The following is a 21,456-nucleotide window of genomic DNA, read 5'->3' on the forward strand; positions in this document are numbered from 1 at the left end:
GTCTTTTAAAACTGCCAGTTTAAACTGCATTAAAACTATTAAGTGTTGGGGTCCATTAAAGTCCATTAAAATTAGAAAAATCCTGAAATGTTTTCCTCAAAAAACATAATTTCTTCTCGCCTGAAAAAAGAAAGACATCAACATTTTGGATGACATGGTGGTGAGTAAATTATCTGGATTTTTTTAAGAAAATGGACTAATCCTGATTAATTGTATCAGGTTTGTTTGTCATAGAGATTGTACAAGAAATCTTTAAAACAAGAAATTTTCTCTTTCTTCTGCATCACTTTCTCTTCCGTCTCAGGTGGCGGTTCCTGTAGCGTCAGTGCGAATAGTGAAGAAACATAAAACAGCCGGTCTGGTTCCCAATGGTTTGGCTATCACCACAGACAGCGGTCAGAAGGTTTGTCTCCAATGGACTGCGGGTCACAGTCAGGCAGATTAAAATACAGCAGACGCTGCAGAACCAATGCAAATAAATGCAACACTGCCACTGAGGTCACAGCATGTGTCTTAGTCTTGAATCAGCACTTCTCACACCTGTCATTGTTTTATATCTTTACTGTCTCCTGTCAGAGAGGTAACGCTGTGTTGAATTATTTAGTAGAATGGCAATATGCTGTATATTGTTTCCCTCAGAGAAGTTTACTCTTTGGCCTTACATAGGTCAGGGAGAGTCAATGGAAATACGTTGTTTCATTTAAGGGTCAAATGTTTCCAGATTGCGGACTTTTGATATCACGTTATATTGCGATCTCTTCTATAACTCTTGAGGTAATAGTTTCCCAAAAATGAAAATTAGCCCATAATTAACTTACCATAATGCCATCCTAAGTGTAGATCACTTTCTTAACACATATAGAGTCATTTTATATATTATCCTGACTTTTTAAGCATGTTAAAAACATTTTTACATTTTATTTTACCAAAAATTGTCAGGGTATGCACATTATCTTATGTGCCAGGATCAAGATATACATATAGCGTGGAAAAGAAGTATTTGACACCTCAGCATTTTATCAGTAAGGGGATTTCTATAGTAAGTTGGCTATTGACACAAAATTTCAGAGGTGTAAAGTACTTGAGTAATTTTACTTGATTACTGTACTTAAGTATTATTTTTGGGGATTTTTACTTTACTTGAGTACAATTAAAAATCAGTACTTTTACTTTTACTTAATTACATTTTTTAAAGAAAAAAAGTACTTTTTACTCCTTACAATTTTATTTACAGTCAAAAAGTACTTCTATTTTAGAGATCTATTTTTGCTTGCTCTGTCAAACCAATTGAATTGCGCTGATGGTCAGTTTAATTGAAATGTTATTTATTCTGGAGCCTTTGGACCACACTAAGGAATTGGCCAACAGTTCATCTAATGATGAAGATTTTTTGCTTCTTTGAAATCGACAACACATGAAGTGTGACACGTTTCCTGCTGTTTGCTGCCTCTCTATCAAGACTAATACCTTGTCCACACTGTCAGTCCAAATTTTGGTGCATATCTAATTTGACAGACTCACTGTCCACATTGTGTTTCACAACTGTTCAGATCCGATCTGTTCATCCTGTAGCCGTTTTCCGGATTATCTGCACTGTTTCTATGGCAATGACGTCGCACTGGCATGACAATCTGCCTCGACGTCTGACGTGTTTTATGTGACGTGACAGCATGACGTAACCGAAAAGCTACACAAATGCGATCAGGACGGTAAGACTGAAATGGATTTCAAACCACCTCTGGATGTAGCCTGAAACAGATTAGAAAAACAGTTGTCATGTGGTTTTTAGCCGTTCACCGTTCTAAATGTGATTGGATTCCTATCGGATATGCACCAAAATGGGATTTGGATTTACAGTGTGAAAAATGTCTAATACACCTTATCCTGCATCGGCTCAAGTTCAAGGTTTTACAATTTTGAGTAGCATGTTGCATACTAAAATTCATTGTCACGGATCTCTGCATTTTTCTGTGTCTGTACCACAGACTTTCTTTTCCGTGTCAGTTTCACGTATTTGTTACTCAATTGTTTTTCCTATTTTCTTACCATTTTCCCGTGGGTTTGGGTTTAGAACGACTTTCTGTAACATAAAATGACATCCAAACCCAACTCCTAACCCTAACGTCAGGCGACAATTGTTTAAAAGTATGGAAAAAATTGTATAAACCAATAGTTAAAGTGACATCCTAACCCAAACCCCAAATCTAACCCCAAACCCACCTGAAAATGGTGAAAAATAGGAAAAACAATTGAGTAATCAATACGTGAAACTGACACGTAAAAGAAAGTCCGTGGGACAGACAGGGAAAAATGCGGAGATCCGTGACAATGACACGGATAAATGAGCAAAAAATTCAGTGACTTTACCACTGAATTTTGTGAGATCATGATGGAAATTATGTAGTAGTCTTATAGTTTGATAATGAAATACAATTAAATACAAACAGTTGTAAATGATAAAACCTTGTATGTGGTTCATTCACTTCATGTTTTTAGAGAGAGCCTAAACATGAATCTCTCGTTTTCCTTCTTCCGGTTACTTTTACTTTTTTAATACTCAAGTACAATTTTAATGTGGTACTTTTTACTTTTACTCAAGTATAATTCTGGCCAGATACTTTTACTTTTAATTGAGTAAAATTTACACTCAGTACTTGTACTTTCACTTGAGTAAAATTTTTGAGTACTTTTTACACCTCTGCAAAATTTCCACCAGATGTAGCCATCACGTTAAATATTGTATTCATACAAAGAAATCAGAACATTTAAGTATACAAGTTGAGTAAGGGATAATGTAGAGGCAGCCGGTAGTTATTGGGAAATAAGCCCCGACAGTGTGATCAGGACCCGACGTGAAGGGGAGGGTCTTGTATCACACTGAAGGGGCTTATTTCCCAATAACTACCGGCTGCCTCTACATTATCCCGCTTATTACACGGCTACTTGCCACATAAGAAAAAAAACTGGACATGAATATCAATTTGAAACATTTTATTGGCATATTTGTTTTAAATTAACATTTTTATCCTTCCGCGAAACATTGCACAGATGCATAAAATGATCGTAATACCTTATTAAGATCCTCTGCTTCATACTTGTCTGTCTCCATTTTTTCTCTTTTAGCCAGTCTTTGAGAAGTTTTAATGCCCATTCTGTAATTTTTTGTGTGTTGGCTTCGTAGCTGTCATGCTCTATTTTGTCAAGTTCAGTCTCAGTAAGCTCTCTGTGTCTTGTCATGGTTGTCGAGTGTTTGTCACAAGATGGCGCCAAACAGACAGTAATCTTTATTGATCTTTATTGGCGCGGAGCGATTTTACTCGTGCAAGTAGTCCGGCTATGCGTTATTATTTTGGAGCGGTTATTATTTGAAAAGAACGAACCAATTTAAGCAATGACGTGAGACGACACACATTAATTCACATCTGCGCCCATATGTTTGTGATGACAGCACTGCAAAAAATGATTTTCAAGAAAACAATTCTTAGTATTTTTGTCTTGTTTTCAGTAAAAATATCAAATTAAGATGCTTTTTCTTGATGAGCAAAACAACACAAGAAAATAAGTCTAGTTGTTAGACCAAAAATATCAAATTTAAGTGATTTTGTGCATGAAACAAGTAAAAAAAATCTGCCAATGGGGTAAGCAAAAAATCTTGAAAATTTTTCTTAAACACTAAATTCAAGAAAAATTCAAGAAAAATTTGCTTACCCCATTGGCAGATTTTTTGGCTTGTTTTATGCACAAAATCACTTAAATTTGATATTTTTGGTCTAAAAACTAAACTTATTTTCTTGGGTCGTTTTGCTCATCAAGTAAAAGCGTCTTCATTTAAGAATTTTTAAATATTTTTACTGAAAACAAGACAAAAATACTAAGAAAATGTTTTCTTGAAAATCTTTTTTTTCAGTGAGTGCATCAATAATAATAATAAATGATATCAATTAAATCAATTATAATCATTAAAAAAATCACAATTAGGGAAATCTAGTTGTACTGACACATGTTTACATAATATTTCTTTAGATATATAATTTTTCTATGGATTTTCCATTTAATGATGTGATCTGATGTGATGATACTCTTACTTCCACGATTGTTGTGAGCACAGGTCATGCATATCGTGCTGCTTACTCCTGGGTCATAAAGTACACCATATTTTTCACAACATACCCAGACAGATGACTTGCTGATTTGTCCCGTGTTTATATAAAATCTGATTTACTCAGTTGTGTTTTATTTAAACTAGATGAACATTTATCTCACGAACCCAAACATGCCATGATTAATGTTAATGTTATTTATGTGATGTTTATGCAAACAAAAGTGCACTTTTGAAGTAAACTTTTTTTACATTTCTAGAATTTGTTCACAAAGCCATGATAATATTAATAACCATGGTGATTTTGATCACTATAACAGTGATGTGAAATGTTTGTACCATTTTATTTCTAATTTATATTTAATTTTGTGTAATATTAAACTGTACCAGCAGAAGTGACTTAGCACATTGCACTCCTTCTCATGTAATAATGCTGTGTGAGTTGTCCTCTGCTATAATGTTTAATATCTACTTTTTCCTTTTCCAGTATGTGTTTGTATCTCTACTGTCCAGAGACAGTGTCTATGATGTGTTGAGACGAATTTGCACACATCTACAGGTGAGATCCCTTTATTACTTAGTACATCAATGATCAATGGATGTAAAATATTGAGTTTCTACATTGTTATGTTAATATCTTACAGGTCAATGGTAAGAAAATCCTGAGTTTTAAACAGTATATGGAAGAGCCGAGCTCCATATCACTGGTAGGTCTGTTTTTTCACGTCATTCCCATGTGGGAACTTTTTAGTCTGTTTTTCCATGTTAATCCATCCCGGATGCACTCGTGGTGCAATTAAACCGCATGTTCTGTTAAGATTTACTTAGATTTACTCAATTCAAATGTATTTATATGTTGCATTGTATTAAAGTGACAGCTTTAAAAGGAGAACAAAGAGAACAGAAAAATAATTATTGATTTATCGAATTTTTCATGCAGTCAGGTCCTAAAGACTCCAATGATATATGATTATGCTGTAAAGTTATGAGAAACTGTAAGCTGTAAGTTAAAATTGGCATATAATTGTATTAGCACAGCTATAAATAGTGTGAAGAATGGCGCAGTATGTGTGTTATGTGTGTATTTGTTCTGGCGCAGGATGAGTTTCCCGTTCCTGAGGTTTATCCAGTAGCAGAAGATTTTCCTCCGGTATTGAAGTGGAGAAGGAAGCCATCAGTAGTGTCCGTGTCGTCATCTTTACCAGATTTACTGGGAAACTCTGCAGGCGCTCTGAATGCGGTGGACACATCGTTTCAGACGGACAAACCTCTGGAGGGTGAGTGATCAGAATGATGAGCATTGATTCAATTCTGACTTCTGAGAGAAGTTGAATGTGCCGCCTTAAATTTAAGTATAAAAAATTAATTCAATTTGACATTCATCCCTCAAAAAGTTCAAAAGGTGAAATGTTGAAAACTCGCTGTAAAGGAAAGAGTCGACATTAAAGCATAATTCATGATGCTGGATGATCTTTGAGACAAATAGAAAGATGCTCTAATAAAACTGCAGTATGTGGACATATATAAACATTTGTAATTCTACAATATATGTGCATCTTTATAAAGCACATGTGCAGTCTGTTTACAAAGCAAAAAAATCGTTTCATCTGCAGTGGAATTAATTTGGCATTACTTTGCTGTGAAAAGTGTGTTTTTGTGTGTGTGTGTTTGTTTGTGTGTGTCCACTTGTATTATGCAATACAGGATTTAGCACAGATGGAGATCTGAGCATGCAGAGATAGTATTAAAGTGCCAGCATCGTACTAACCACTAATATATTTTTGCATTTATGCTATGTTTAATATGGTGATGATATTCGGTAAAAAAGACTTTGATCTGAAATATGGATTTGAATTTGATTAGTTGGTTACAGGATGTTACGAAAAGAATAACATGAGAACAAGACTGTCGGTCAATACTGATCACAAAGTTTGAACTTCTTACTTAAAGGGACAGTTCACCCAAAAATTAAAATTCATAATTTACTCACCCTTAAGTTGTTTAAATGTCTTTTTGCTGAACACAATGTTGATATTCTGAAAAATGTTGGTAAAGAAGCGGATCTGGGCTACTATTGACTTCCATAGTAGAAAAAAATAATACTATGGAAGTAGAAATGCAACAATATATCAGCAAATAATCGATATCAGTCACACTAGCGGCTAATCGAATGATATTTTAAATCTGCTGATGGCTGATATATTCTGTCAATCAAAAAAGAACAGGAAAATGCAATGAATTTGAGCTCTATGTATAGAAAATGTAAAGAAACATAACTAGTTTGATGTTCATTCAGAAATAATAACATTCAGAAAATGTATGTTTCAGAATTTAGTTAATGCAAGTTAATATAAAACTATCGCTATCCGCAAATATCAGTTTGAATAATCCACTATTGGTATCGGAAAAGTTTTATATCGGTGTATATCTCTATATGGAAGTCAATGGTGCCCCAGATCTATTTGGTTACAAGCATTAATCAAAATCATATTCGTTTGTGTTCCACAAAACAAAGACATTTATACAGGTTTGGAACAACTTGGGAGTAAATGTTGACAAAATTATCATTTTTGGGTAAACCATTTCTTTAATGCATTTTACCTAAAATGTATGGTGGCTTATATGTGCATAAAAAAAACAAATCCAAAATCAAAACAACCAGTTCTAAACAGATAAGCACATGTAAAAAACAAAACAAAATGGCAAATCAAAAAACAAATCCAACAACAAAAAAAGTCAGCAGTAACTATTCCATTTGTGCAATAGTTTTTCTGGTTGGTAGATTTGTTGTTGTGTTTGTTTGTTTGTTTGTTTTTAGATTTGCCTCAGTTTTTTTGTTTTTGTTTTTTTGGATTTCTTTGCACTTCTAGGCCACCGCAAAAAAAGTAATGCAGTGTGAAGAACTGAAGTACAAATATTTCATGAAGTTTTCTAATCAGTAAGGTCAAAATGCAGTTATTTTAGTTATTATTAAAAAAAGTCAGTTTTGTATTTTAAAAACTGTGAAAATGGTTTAACCTCCTAAGACCTGGTGTGTCCCCATAAGTGGATATCACATTTATTGTTGTTTGCACCATAATACATATTTCTGTGTAACTGGAACCTGTTGTACACAAATTTGGACAATTACACTGCTTGATGTTCAAAGAAAAATATTTGGTTATTATATTTATTGGTTCTTCCTAACCCCAAATAGCTGGAAGAAATCTGAAATGCAAACCAAAGCTCGGGTCCTAAGAGGGTAACGGTGCAATGTGGGACTTTAATGGCAACTAGTGGTGAGACTGTGAATTGCAACCAACGGCTCACCCCTCCTTTTCAAAACGCACAGTAAAGCTACGGTAGTTGCGAAATAACAAATATGTCATCGTCTTAGACAATGTATTGACAAATGCGCTCTATAGAGAAGTTTGTCCGTTTTGGGCTACCGTAGAAACATAGCGACGACTTCCATTTAAGAGAACCCCTGTTGTATGTAGATCAAAATGTCTAATTCTAAGGTAATAAAATCAATACAGTTCATTTTGTAAGGTCTTTATACACCACTAATAATATAGTTATGTATATTATATTGCATTTCTGTCAAGAGACCCCCCGAAAAGTCCCACATTGCACCTTTAAAATATTATGTCACACATTCTGTTTCCATCATCAGAAAAATATCCTGCTATCATTGTCAGTCACCTCAGTGCATGTAATACACTTTTATTTCTCTGTCCAATGTAGAGCAAGTTCTCGAAACCAAGAAGATCCTCCTGACAGAGACGATACCCGAGTTGGGTCAGATGGAGTATCAGCTACTGAAATTCTTCATTCTCCTGTAAGTTGAGCGGATGTTTTGTGACTCCGTGTTCATGTCTTTATACTAAACAAACATGATTATAAGAAACTCAATGCTGATGCCATTATCACATGGAAAAAAAAAGTTATTTGAATTCCGATGTTGCTGGTCTCCACACTGCCATCTATTGTAATGTTCAACTTATGGCTGTCCATGATCTGATGTTAGTGTGTTTACTTTAAGTCACATCATTGACTTCTGTCTCTGCAGTATTATCCTGCTGATTCTGTCCTCGTGTTACCTGGCCTTTCGTGTCTGTAGTCTCGAACAGCAGCTCTCGTTCCTGAGCAATAATCCAGCAGTGTCACTCAGAGAGAGGTAACTGTAATTCCACTCTCTCTCTTATCTCATTCACATCAACCTTATACCCATACTGTTAAATAATAATGAATGACGTCTAATCAGATTACACAAATCAAGTATTCGTAATAAAAGTGCATTCTGATTTGCAAGTAAATGTGTTTGGTTTTAAGAATGTTTCGAAATTAAAAAAAAAAAACTACACTGCTTAATTTTTTTAAAGTTTGAATCAAATTGATTGCGCAAGTCATTTTAACTTACTATTTTAAATTTGAACTACACTAATTTGTTGGATTACACTCTCAAAATGCTGGGTCATTTCAACCCAGTGTTTGGTCAAAGGGACAAACGGATGTTGCGCTAACGTGTGACGCAGCCCACGAAGCTTGCGTGTCATTGTCGTACAGTCTACATGCCCGAGTTTAAACGATCCATGTCGCACAGTGTGATAAGTGTAATGATCGTATATGAGGGCAAAAATCCTGCAGTGTTTTCCGAGCTTTAAACTGAGAATATCGAAAATTTCCAATCTGTGCAAAATGAGAGGAAAAAATCACAAGATGCTGGTGTAGTTGATTCAGATGTAGTTTGAATCAAAATGAGTTTTTACGTAATATCCACTAGGTGATGCTCTTACTCAACTTATAAAACATTGAAGCATCCACTGATCCAAAAACAGTAAAAACTCTGTGTATGTTTTGAACATCACTCTGAATGTGATCTCTAGCAAAAGTCCTTTACAAAAATGCAATTATCTCAGCTTTTTGCTCCAAATGTTGTATTTTTAAAGAAACCTACCCATATTTGAGAGGTAATACACTTTTCTGACAGCAGAGGGTCTGTTCTTTCATTTGATATATAGGGCTCTATTTTAACGATCTGAAACGCAAGTGCGAAGCGCAGCGCGCAAGTGAGTTTGTGGGCGGATCTTGGGCGCTGTTGCTATTTTCCCGGCGTGAGAAATAACTCTTGCGCCGGGCGCAAATCAATAAGGGGGTTGGTCTGAAGTAGGTTCATTATTCATAGGTGTGGTTTGGGCGTAACGTCAAATAAACCAATCAGAACGCTAGCCAACATTCCCTTTAAACGCAAGGGCGCAAGTTCCATGGCGGGTTGCTATTATTATGACGGATTTACCAGGCGCACGCCAGGAGCGGTTCACAGCCGAGGAGACCGACGTCCTTGTACGGGGGAATCCCACGCTTGCCAGCATAAATCGGGCACGCCGTGTAACGGGAGGTGGATCTGCCTCAGGACTTGACGCCAGCAGAGGACATCGCTGCGTCCACCCTCACCGCTGAAAGGGTTTGGGGGCTTTGAAATCGGACCCAAGAAACACAAGCAAGGTCCAACCCCAAAGTACTCTTACAAATCAAGTTCATATACATTAAGGTTTCTTATGAAAACATTTTAACTATTATTTACATAAAATAAACGTAATACAGCCACACAACAAAGTTATGAAAATATTTTAATCGTTATTTGCATGAGAATAAATAAAAACTATCACCACAATGCTCACCACTATGATTCCCCTTATCTCGTGTATTAATATTTTTAAGTGTAACGATTTATGATTTGCAAAAATAACTGTTGCATCTGTGTAGATTAGATAAGCAAAGTGTATGCGCGTTGTGCACGCTATACATCATGGTCAAGCATGCGCCCTTAAAATAGCATAATGAACCACGCGCAACGCGCCACTGACTTTAGACTAGTTTTTTTTGGTTAGTAGCGCAATTGTTTTTTGAAACTGCAAAATAGCATAAGAGATGGTTTGCGCCGCAACACTCCTCCTTTTTGCGCTGAACCGCCCAGGGAGCGCAAGTTCATTCCCTAGTTTGCTGACGTGCATCTGTGGCGGGCGCAAAATATGAATGATACATGCGTCACTGACAAAGTCAGTTGCGCTGGGTGCAAGATAGGGCCCATTGTATGTTTATATATTTAAAGAAGAACATTTTCTTGAAGGCATTAAACTTGAAAATCAACTCGAGTTAATCAAATGAAACTAAGAACATCAAAAAAGAAAATTATTTTTAAAAGTCGTATAAAACAATTGTTAATGATTAGAGTTTTATTTGTCTTTTACCAATAAAATTTTTTTTTTCTGCTCATACAGGTAACTGACATGAAGTCTGCCCAGCATTGGCCTGTCTCTCTCCCTGTCTCTCTCTCTCTCTCTCTCTCTCTCTCTCCCTGTCTCTCTCTCTCTCTCTCTCTCTCTCTCTCTCCCTGTCTCTCTCTCTCTCTCTCTCTCTCTCTCTCTCTTTCTCTCTGATCACATTGAAACTATGCAAACAGGCTCTTTATTTATTGATGCAGTAGATCTGCATCTGCTTGTGTTGACATCCAGACTGACTTACAGTAGTCGAACAAAACATCAAGTGTTCACAAAAGCAGGTGGATCTGTTGGACACGTGAAGATGAAAGCAGACGATTCGCCTGCACAGGACGCACACCGCTAACCTCCGCTATTACAGTGGGGGAATATTACTGAGGGCTCTTTTCCCTCACAAAAAACTTTTTTGTGAGCATGTGATATCTCATAAATTATCAAACGCTTGCACATGACATTAAAAAGGTCACGATTAACAAATAAAGTATTGCTCAGGATCAAGTACAATGCATTTAGATTAGATGATTTTTTGTCTCTACTATATAGTGAAGATACACTGTATGTCTATTCAATTCAGATGTATTTATACTCTATAGCACTTTTTTGCAACGTTGCACTGTTTCAAAGCAGCTTTACATAAAAATGAAAACACAGAAGACATTTTATTGTCCTTGTAAAAAGACTGTAATCTATTAAAATGGTATAAAATATATTTTACTGAGACTATCAGACATTTATTAAATTAATGTGATAGATGAAGTTATTTATTTATTCGAAAGATTAAATGAATGCTGCACCATACAGTGACATTCGAAAGGATTTTGTGCTTCCAACTTTGTTGCAACAGATTGAAGAAATCCCTGTGCACAAAGCAAAGACCAAACCTGACAGATCTGAAATCAGAAGTTATTGAAATAGACACATGTGATTGATCATATATCTAACATGTCTGACTATGATGAGATTGTTATGATACATATGTATTCAGAGCTTTACAAATGCCACTCGAATCAATAATGTGAATGTTGCCCTGACAGAATGTTTGTGACATAATGAATGTTTACCTGAGTAAAGTACTGTAAGTCATCCTGAAGTCTTTGTATTTATTCATTTGCTTTCATGTACTGTTTTAAAAGCACAAAGAAATGTACAACTAAAAGCTCAATAGTGGAGAGCTTGTTGCACTTTTTAATCCAGTAAATATTTGACTGGATTGATTTTTAAAAATAAATTTCTGTTTAAAATTAAACTGTTATTGCCCATATTTAAAGGTGCAGTGTGTACATTTTAGCAGCATCTAGTGGTGAGGCTGCGAATTGCCACCAACGGCTCAGTCCACTGCTCACCCCTCGCTTTTGTAACGCATAGAGAAGCTACGGTTGCCGCCACTGAAAAAAAACAAGTCATCGTCGGAGACAACTTAGTAAAAAGGTTTGTCTGTTAAGGGCTTTTGTAGAAACATAGCTGGACAAAATGGCGACTTCCACGTAAGGGGACCCTCTGTGTATGTAGATAAAAACGTCTCATTCTAAGGTAATAAAAACATAACAGTTCATTATAAAAAGGTCTTTATACACCCCTGATAATATAGTTTTGTATATTATTTTGCATTTTTGTCAAGAGATTTTTCTATAAATTACACACTGCACCTTTAATGCTCCACATTATCATTTTGTGACAAATACCTTAATCGCATTATATGTGACCCTGGACCACAAAACCAGTTATATTTTATTAAATTAAGGTTTATACATTATCTAAAAGCTGAATAAATAAGCTTTCCATTGATATGACAATATCTGGCAACAAAATGCAACAAAAATCTGGTATCTGAGGGTGCAAAAAAATCCAAATATTGAGAAAATCACCTTGTCTAAATGAAGTCCTTAGCAACCAGTGTTTGGGGAAAGTTACTTTTAAAAGTAATGCATTACAATATTAAGTTTCTGCCCAAAAAAGTAACTAATTGCGTTACTTAGTTACTTTTCATGGTAGGTAATACTTACGTTACTTTTGCGTTGTTTTTGCATTCAGAAATTGCATATTTCCATCGCAAAAATGTCAAGCTCTGGTCTGCCATCTCCATTTCTGAACTGTTCCCGCTCAGGTGCACATGCATAGGGTGTGTAATCCTATGTGACTATGTTCAGTTTAATTTAGTACATTATTATTTTTTTTTTAATCAAATTAATTAAATTGAAAAGTAACTGACATTACTTTTTAAAAAAGTAACTCAAATATTAAGGTGTACATTTATAAAGTAATGCGTTACTTTACTCGTTACTTCATAAAAGTAATATTATTACGTAATGCACGTTACTTGTAATGCGTTACCCCCAACACTGTTAGCAACACAGATTACTAATGACTAATTTACGGTAGGAAATTTAAGGTACTAAATATCTTCGGAACATGATCTTAATATACAAATGACTTTTGGCACATAAAATAATCCCCATATGTATTATTGGCTATTGCTACAAATATACCCGTTGTATATATAGCCTACTGGTTTTGTGGTGCAGGGTCACATATGGGGTAAGTTGTCACAATGGAACTTAGCCTAAAGACTCTTCTACACTAAAAAAATAAAGGCTGGATATACTTAAAAATATAGTGCATAATTTTTCCATTCCTTTTTTTTAAGTAAGTATTACATGGAAAAATTATGCACTATATTTTTAAGTAAACCCAGCATATTATTGTTTACAGTGTACACTGCAAAAAATAATTTTCTGGCTTAGTAAATTAAACTAAATAAAATTAGTACATTCTATTAAAAAAAAAAATCTTGTTTTTTAACCAAATTTAAGTAAAAATAACACAAAAATGTGAGTAATTCCAAATGAACACATTACTGAATAAATTCAACAAGATTTTATCATGCAAAATTTGTAAGAAAGAAATTAACTTTATAATTTTTTGTTGAAACTACTTAAATTATTTTAGTAAATATAAATAACTATAGGCAGTGGACTTTAAAAAAAAATAGGCTCGATTTACGTAAAAATATAGTGCATCATTTTTGCATTCCTTTTTTTAAGTAAGTAATACATGGAAAAATGATGCATATTATTGATGATATTATTGTTTACACTGTACACTGTAAAAAAAATGTTCTGGCTTAGTAAATTAAACTAAATAAAATGAGTACATTCTATTAAAAAAAAGAATTCTTGTTTTTTAACCAAATTTAAATAAAAATAACACAAAAAAGTGAGTAATTCCAAATGAACACATTATTGAATAAATTCAACAAGATTTTATCATGCAAAATTTGTAAAAAAGGAATTAACTTTATAATTTTTTGTTGAAACTACTTCAATTATTTTAGTAAATATTACTAACTATAGGCAGTGGACTTTTAAAAAAAAAAAAAGGCTCGATTTACTTAAAAATATAGTGCATCATTTTTGCATTCCTTTTTTTAAGTAAGTAATACATGGAAAAATGATGCACTATATTTTTTATTAAACCCAGCATATTATTGTTTAGACTGTACACTGTAAAAAAAAAATTTCTGGCTTAGTAAATTAAACTAAATAAAATGAGTACATTCTATTACAAAAAGAATTTTTGGTTTTTTTACCAAATTTAAGTAAATATAACACAAAAAAGTGAGTAATTCCAAATGAACACATTATTGAATAAATTCAACAAGATTTTATCATGCAAAATTTGTAAGAAAGAAATTAACTTTATATTTTTTTGTTGAAACTACTTAAATTATTTTAGTAAATATAACTTACTAGGTTTTACATGGATTTTAAGCAATTGCTTAAAAAAGGTAATTTCATTCGATGTAAAAGTGGATGCAAAAATGATGCACTAAATTTAATTTCCAGCGTATTTTTTTTTCAATGTACAAAATTTTAACTGAATATAAATGCATTATGAAACACCAAACCCATTAATAAACAGATAAAAGGTAAACCAAATAATTGTTCTTGCCAACACATTAATAAAAATGCAACATTTTAAAAGTGATTTGCACCGATAAAATGTGATCCTATCCTCAGTCTGACATTTATGTTTCAAATTCTACATCTATGAATTTCCCTTTATGTGATCATTTCTGAAATCCTCATAATAAAGTCTCATATTCTAATAATGAGATTAGGAGCATCAAGTTTGATATCACGTTGATTTCAATCTTTAAAAGGTTCTTACTCAATCAATATTTTCAATTTATATTTTCAAACAAAATTTGAAAATTTTGTTTGGATGATTTTAGAAAACAGAAAATCACCAAAAAATTACTAACTGGGTTTATGATTATGATAGATCATCACATCAGGTCTTATAATTACATATTTAAGGATAAGACAACAAAACATAGACAGTATTTCACTAAGTTTACATTTCTATCTATTATTATTAGCAGAAACATAACATCAAAATCTGATCTATGGTTAGTGATAAATGATTAAGGTGATCAAATTCTCAGTGGTCCTGTCCTGTATAAATTGAGTCAAATTACACAACTCCCAAAACAGTCTGTTGGCTGCCATAGACCATCATTACATGCATAACAGAATAATAATAAACCTTTGGCATCTAAATATAAATGTGGGACAAGCCCCTATCACAGGATGTGGTCTTCTTAATGGGCTTTAGAGGGCTGAATGTATTATTCATGAATGGTCTTCTTCTTAGACGCCTGTCTTTGCTCACAGCAAGTGATGGGAACATTATGTTTCTTATACTGTAGGAGGCTTTTAATGTAACTCAATGGATGTTTGTGTCTAATGGCCAGACTCTGCAGGGATGTCTGGGTTTTATTTCTGGCTTATAGATTTCATTTCAACACTCTACACTTTTGTGGTGTATGCAGTTGATTACATGGTTGGACATGTTTTAGGTCATTTAAACCAATGTGCTATGGGTTTATCCATATTTTAGCCGACCAGCCGTTGGGTTAAATTAACCCAGAACATTTTCATATTTGACCCAATAATGAGTTAAAACGACCCAACATTTTGGGTTGAAACAACTCAGGATAGGTTAACTTACAACCCAACGGGCTGTATTCGTCCCTTTATGGTTAAAAATAACACTTAATTAGATAAAATAATATAAATATATTATAGTTTTGACAACAGTGATTTTTAAAACACATTTAGTAAAAAGGTCCTAATGGGTGATTCTCACGAAATCCAGATTTAGGTGTCCAGCATCAGAATTTTAAAAAGCCTTTGAAGCCATTTTTTTTTTTTGCACATATAAGATTAAGCTCTGAACTTACTATAACCATTATTTTTAGAGGATTTAAAAAATATTTCCTATAGAATTATTTACATTTTTTAGATTATCATTATCAAAAATTATCATTACCGCAACATGATATTAGATTAAATATATGCATTTACAAACTCATGTTTCGGTAATGAGAACTAAAAAGTTGTCTAGGTACTATGACAAACAAAATTTCAACTTTTATCTGGAGAGAAAAAATAAGAACTGCTTACCTGGTAACCATCTTGAGTGTCACAGTCAATTATGACCCTTACAACATTTTTTTTTTTTTTTTAATGTAAGTTCCTTGAGGGATTAAACAATGATTGAAAATTGTTGCGGAGGATGAGAAAATTGGTCTTGGACACATTTATATTCCTTATTATTGTCTCTACATTTACCAATGATCACCAAATACCACATGTTTCTTTACTGCAAATGTTTATAGTATAACATGCACTGAAGCTTTTTATTTTTTAGATTTTTTTTAATTATAAATATTTCCATGTCAAAGGAACCAAAATCCAGTCATGGACACATTGCGGTAATGAAAATTTTCCCCTTAAATGTGGAAAAAAATTGGTTTGTATGATGTCATTTGAAATCATGTGTAAAATAGTACAAGAAGAGATGTTTTTAACTGTATGCTTCTTATTTTGATACTCTTACTTTGCATTTACTTTTTTTTATCAAAATGTTTCATGACACCTCATTTTTTTCGCGAGAATCACCCTAATATATCCCACTGAGGTACCAATATATACATCGTTTAGGTATAAAAGTGTACTTTTTTAAAGAGTTACATCCCAGTCACAGCTTTTGTACCTTTTATCTAAGAATGCATAATACTCAATTCAATGGACCAATATTACATCACCTAATTAATATTAATGAGTCAAGAAGATAAAAGTTATGGGGCACTTTTTACCTAACAAAACATTACCCTAGTAATAAAAATGACTAGAAATAACACTTAAGTAAAGTTTTTATTTCATTTCTCGCATTATTTCAAACTCTTTTTCTCATTAGTAAAAGTTAAATTATCTCAATCATTGAAATCCTGGGTTCCTCCCACAGGCCAAAAACATACAAGTTAGGGAAATAAGAGATGCCAAATTGTCTCTCCCCCAACCTGTGTCTAGATTAACTTAATAAAACTGGTGTATGAATAAACCAGTGAATTAACTGGGAGTTGGATAAAAATCTGTAGGGTGCAGTTCCACTCTTTACCACCAAGTGGAGACAAATACTCATAAACTCGATTAAGTGTGAATATGGTTTATGCCCTCACGTGACCACTGCTATGTGTGGAATGCTGTAAAAATGCACGCGACTTCAGCAATTGACCCCTATGGAAAGGTCATCTGGTGTCACCTACCTAGTGCTCATCAGCAGCAAAGACCACTGTACTGGCATTTTCATGGTGGATTAATTCTTAAAGGTCATTTCATGTGCAGACACATATTATGAAGTACCTAATAAAATTTTTTTATATTTTAAAGCATGATGTAAAACATAATTTAAGACATTTATAATGCATTATAGACAAATTGATGAATTGCATTAAATGACATTTTGGTGATGTGAAAACATAAGAGCACAGCTCAGTAACCTTGTGCATGGGTCAATATCTCTAAAATGTTATTCATCATGCTCAGTGAAACAGACAGACTATAACTGTCCACTGTCCACACATCCTGTAATGCTGTGACCTGTAACTATCAACCCAAGGCACTTTTCATTTTAACTAAACTTGACCTATAGACCAATTTAGAGTAGACGTCACAGTTACGTCACTGCAAGCTGCGCGCGCAATGCGGTTGCAGAAAAACAGTGGAAATGAATTAGACACGAGTGAAAAGAGCAAGATAACTCACTGGAAAATGTGCTGTTGTGCTGTTAAGTGTCAGAATAAGAATGCCAAAAAAGATGGCTTTCATTTTTATAGAATACCATCGTCGAAGACATCATTTGAAGATAAACGTAGGTGTTTATGATTACAATAAGCCCTTAAACGGACAGAATGGAGCAAGGAAATCATCTGGAAATCTTTTAATAATTAGAATAGAAAATAAGTAGAGAAGATGTCCGGTGTTCTGTCGAAGTCTGTTCCCTCCATGTGTTTCTTATAGCGTTTTTATCACGTTACAATTATAATTTATTAAGGAAGAAATAATAGAAAACAGGAAAATTATGAAATATTTAATAAACGCTATTATATATAATACATGATATTATTGCTTTTACATGTACTTTAGCGATTCAGACTGTAAAAATATTTGATTTAGCAAAAAAGAACAATACATATACATTACATACATGCATATCAGTAGCCAAGCCATTTAAACTTTTTATCTATCTAAAAAAATAAACGTAACGTGATTAAAACGCTATAAGAAACATGTATTAAAGGGAAACATATAGGAATCAGACTTCGACAGAACACCGGATCCATAAAAATCACGGTTTAATGCTAAAACACTTCACAACCCTACTGCGGAGCAGTCACTTTCTGCAACCAGTTTGGCTCCGCCCACAAAAAACGTCATCTCTGTTTGCAAACACGAAATTGGTCTATAGGCCAGGCCTCATCATAATATCTCAGGGTGCAAAGATTTCTCAATCTACTAACTTGTGCTGCTAACTGATAGGATACACTGATCACTTTATTTAATGAATGTATACATAAATGGATAAAAGATTGCAATTCACCACAAACTTCCAAACCCATGTGACTTTATTCTTCTGCAATCATGCATGTGTTATTTTTGGATGATAAATAAATGTGTGTCACTTTGCTGATGTCACTCATTCATTCCTTGGTGAGTCTTTGTATCAGTGAATGCCATTCTGTCCTCTTCCGTGTAATGTAGGTGGGTGTTATGATCTGAACGGGCAGGTGGGCACAGCCCTGGACTTCAATGTTCTCGCAAAGAGCCTCGGCATTACCGATCACGTACATGCCGCAGTCATAACTGTTCTGCTGTGAGGGACCCTGCTCCTCAACAAAGGCCACTTTACCCCGAACACCCAGAAAAGCCTCCAGCTTGGCTGCGATACGGCGGGCGTGCAGGGAGTTGCTCCCGCTTTGAGAGTCGTAGTGGCTGAACCGGCTGTTGTCTCGCTGAAACAGAAGCAGGCTCCAGTGAGTTCCACCGGCAGTCTGGTTGGAGTTGTCATTGACGGCCAGGAAAACCCAGCGACGGGACCCAAGCATCAGCGGCTCCAGGAAGATGGCGAGCTCCTCTTGGCTGGTGGCATACTTGATAAATTGGGTGACCTCGGGGCTGATAAAACAGAGCTTGTCGCCCAGACATCTGAAGCGTTCGGTTGTGAAGTACTCGAAGGCAAATCCAATCACCTGATCGTTGAGCCAGTGAGGACCATCTAACAGCGCCACATCTGAACGCCGGAGGAGACTGTCCTGGTAACTCAGAACCACTGGATCCATCCTGGGGTGACAGCAGCGGGTACTATAGGGATGAATAAAATTATGCATGATATAAATAGGGAAAATCTACTTATATGGTACTATGGTATTTATAATTTAGCACTCCTATGTATTTCAGACTACCATAGTATTACCATAACACGTGGCAATGCCATGTACTATTTATATGACCATAATGATGTACATGTTTGATTTGCATTTTATTTATTTTTATATATCATAATTACTCTAATCTTACAATACATGTACAGCATTAAATTATAACATCTTACATCATAATTTAATAACTTTAAACGAGTTTTATAAAAACTCGTGCGGTTTCAAGGTCTGTACTACTGCACTGATCCATGCCAACCAGACATAACGATATCAATGCAAAAAAACACATTCAAATGTTTAGATTAAATATCTCTTTACGGTTAACTAAGTTATAATTAGAAAAACTAACACTTCTCTTACCTTTTCAATAAAACATACTCAAAATAAGCTCTCATAACGTCAACTCCACAGGAATGAGCGCAGGTGCCGTAAACTGTCACTACACTGTCGCAAAGCGCTTCCTGTTCGCGGAGGTGATTGGCTGACCTTCATGACGTAGTAATAAGGGAAGCTCTTCTCTGGAACGAAGGCCGCCCATCGCCGCAGATGACCCCGCCCCGATTCCTGGAGCCGCAACGTGTGCGCGCATTGACCGCGCGTCCGAGCACAGATGAGGAGCAGCACTGATTAAGCAGAAAAAACAGTGAGGAGTTTCAGCGAGCGACTCCCACGAGAGAAGAAACGCGGCACTTTTGGGAATTTTCAATGGGAAAAAGACTGTAGGGATTTTTTTTAGCAGAATGGCGCCGTGGCGTGTATGTTCGGACACGGGAAAGTTCACGCAAAGGAAAATTTGAGAGAGAAAATCTTGGATATTAGTGGACACGAGCTACGCTCGGTTTGAGCTTTCCTTAAAGGAGACGCGCCGCGCACGGATTTGTTACATTGGGTCCAGAGAGGTGAGAGATATAATTGTTTTATACTTATGCGCTTTGAAGTGGACAAACAAACTTAATGTCCACGATTTACGGTGACTCGCACTCATTCCCAGCATGTTTCATCTGCTTAATGTTTACTTGGTAGTGCGCACTAACACTAAAACGCGTGTCATACGTACTGCACTTTATGGTAAAGTGTCATTCAGTAAGTATCAAGGTGAGCAGTTTAGTGTGTAACTCGTAAACATTTTGTAGGAAGCTTAAATTTCAGAAAGGCTGTAAAAATGCATTTTGTAGTCTGTCTGCGTGACAGATGTCCAGGGTGGAGTTGAAGATGATGATGATGGGTCTGCATTTATTTTTGAGGGTTCCGTTCTGCTGCTGCAGTCATCATAGTCCAAATCTGCACAGTCATCCGGACCCAGTCAGAGCCCAGTGTCATCTCGCTCTCGTGCACTGCTTTTTTGCAGAGAGTGACCCCAAAATGTATTTGGACACTGGAGTCCCAATTAAAATGCATGAATGTTAGATAACAGTGGCGTCTGTAAACAAATGATACTGGAGCTTTTCTTAGAACAAACATAACTTTTGCAAACTGACTCAACTCAAGGTGGTGAGTCAGTTCTTGTGAAGTTCGGAGGGTTTACTAGCAAAGTAACCAATGTATGGGTTAGCACATTATGTTTTGCAACTCGAAACATGCTTTTTCATTGTTTTATCATTAAGGACCTGACTTTTTTCGTGCAGTCTTTTCCATGTTTTTTCCCAGCAGAGCAGCACAGGTGATGTTGGGAATGTGAAGGGTCTGTCTCAGCTGTTAGGGTGGCATGAGAGATTGTGTCAAGAGATGACTTTACTCTGACAACTGGTCTTCTGGTTATCTGACACCCAAAAAATTGGCTAAAAATCACATTGGGATCGGGGAGGTGCAAGCATGAGGATCGCACATGTGTTGGTAACAGGGGAGGACAATATTAAGTTTTATTGTTCTACGGTATTTTGGCAGAAACCATGGTTTTTATTGTAGATTTTGGTAGGGGATATCTGCATGGACATCACACAAATTTAAATGCTCTCTTATTAAATATTAATAATATAGATTGTGATGTTGCATCATAGCCTGAAGGAAAAGGAAGAGTTGAACACAGCAGACGCTTATTTTGTTTGTACCGTGACTGTGTAACCTGTAGTGACGTGACGGACTTCGTGTAATGAAACTCAGGACTGTAGGAGAAATCAAAAAAATTTTTGGTACCTGAACAATTAGAGGAAATGATGACCATAGGAAGTAGTGAAACTGAAGGCCTTTGACATTTTTTTATCAACTAAACTGACTGGATTACACTAAGAAAAGATGCAATGGTTCTTCATTCTTCAAACATGAATGTTGGTACTGCGTTGCTAGTTACGATCGGTGTGACTGAACCTCTCAGG

The 21,456-nt window shown here is 35.2% G+C and overlaps 3 protein-coding genes across 11 annotated transcripts in view; 2 read left to right on the plus strand and 1 right to left on the minus strand.

Annotated features, from left to right (window-relative positions):
* Positions 1 to 11,447, plus strand: part of gramd2aa (GRAM domain containing 2Aa) — a 35,863-nt gene extending 24,416 nt beyond the window's left edge. The window contains exons 3-9 of one of the 2 annotated variants that reach the window (XM_065261615.2): positions 305 to 403; positions 4,587 to 4,658; positions 4,744 to 4,806; positions 5,199 to 5,376; positions 7,826 to 7,919; positions 8,151 to 8,258; positions 10,363 to 11,447. In XM_065261615.2, the coding sequence (XP_065117687.2) occupies positions 305 to 403; positions 4,587 to 4,658; positions 4,744 to 4,806; positions 5,199 to 5,376; positions 7,826 to 7,919; positions 8,151 to 8,258; positions 10,363 to 10,366 (618 nt within the window). In that variant the 3' untranslated portion in view covers positions 10,367 to 11,447. Of the gene's footprint in view, positions 1 to 304; positions 404 to 4,586; positions 4,659 to 4,743; positions 4,807 to 5,198; positions 5,377 to 7,825; positions 7,920 to 8,150; positions 8,263 to 10,362 lie in introns of those variants that run through there. The other variant, XM_073813663.1, reaches the window with a different exon arrangement.
* Positions 11,448 to 17,461: 6,014 nt separating this feature from the next.
* Positions 17,462 to 19,649, minus strand: senp8 (SUMO peptidase family member, NEDD8 specific). 2 transcript variants are annotated; one of them, XM_065261623.2, is made up of 2 exons: positions 19,505 to 19,604; positions 17,462 to 19,046 (listed from the first exon to the last, which is right to left on the minus strand). In XM_065261623.2, exons 1-2 carry the CDS (start codon positions 19,537 to 19,539, stop codon positions 18,407 to 18,409), a joined length of 675 nt encoding a protein of 224 aa, XP_065117695.1. In that variant the 5' UTR covers positions 19,540 to 19,604; the 3' UTR covers positions 17,462 to 18,406. The 2 variants fall into 2 exon arrangements, with proteins under 2 accessions (XP_065117695.1, XP_065117694.1); XM_065261622.2 differs by having other exon boundaries at positions 17,463 to 19,067; positions 19,505 to 19,649.
* A 93-nt stretch (positions 19,650 to 19,742) lies between these two features.
* myo9aa (myosin IXAa) overlaps positions 19,743 to 21,456 on the plus strand; it is a 158,747-nt gene continuing 157,033 nt past the window's right edge. For all 7 annotated transcript variants that reach the window (XM_073813090.1, XM_065261616.1, XM_073813095.1 and 4 more), the window contains exon 1: positions 19,743 to 20,043. The gene's annotated coding sequence lies outside the window, so the exon portion shown is untranslated. The remainder of the gene's footprint in view (positions 20,044 to 21,456) is intronic.

The sequence above is a fragment of the Paramisgurnus dabryanus genome, chromosome 2, assembly GCF_030506205.2.
Source record: "Paramisgurnus dabryanus chromosome 2, PD_genome_1.1, whole genome shotgun sequence".
Taxonomy (NCBI): Eukaryota; Metazoa; Chordata; class Actinopteri; order Cypriniformes; family Cobitidae; genus Paramisgurnus; species Paramisgurnus dabryanus.

Excerpts from the sequence above, each read along its gene's own strand:
- senp8 (XM_065261622.2), bottom strand. The coding sequence starts at position 19,539 with ATGAGAGCTTATTTTGAGTATGTTTTATTGAAAAG. Across the intron at positions 19,068-19,504 it reads GAGTATGTTTTATTGAAAAG|TACCCGCTGCTGTCACCCCA; the intron begins GTAAGAGAAGTG and ends TCATCCCTATAG.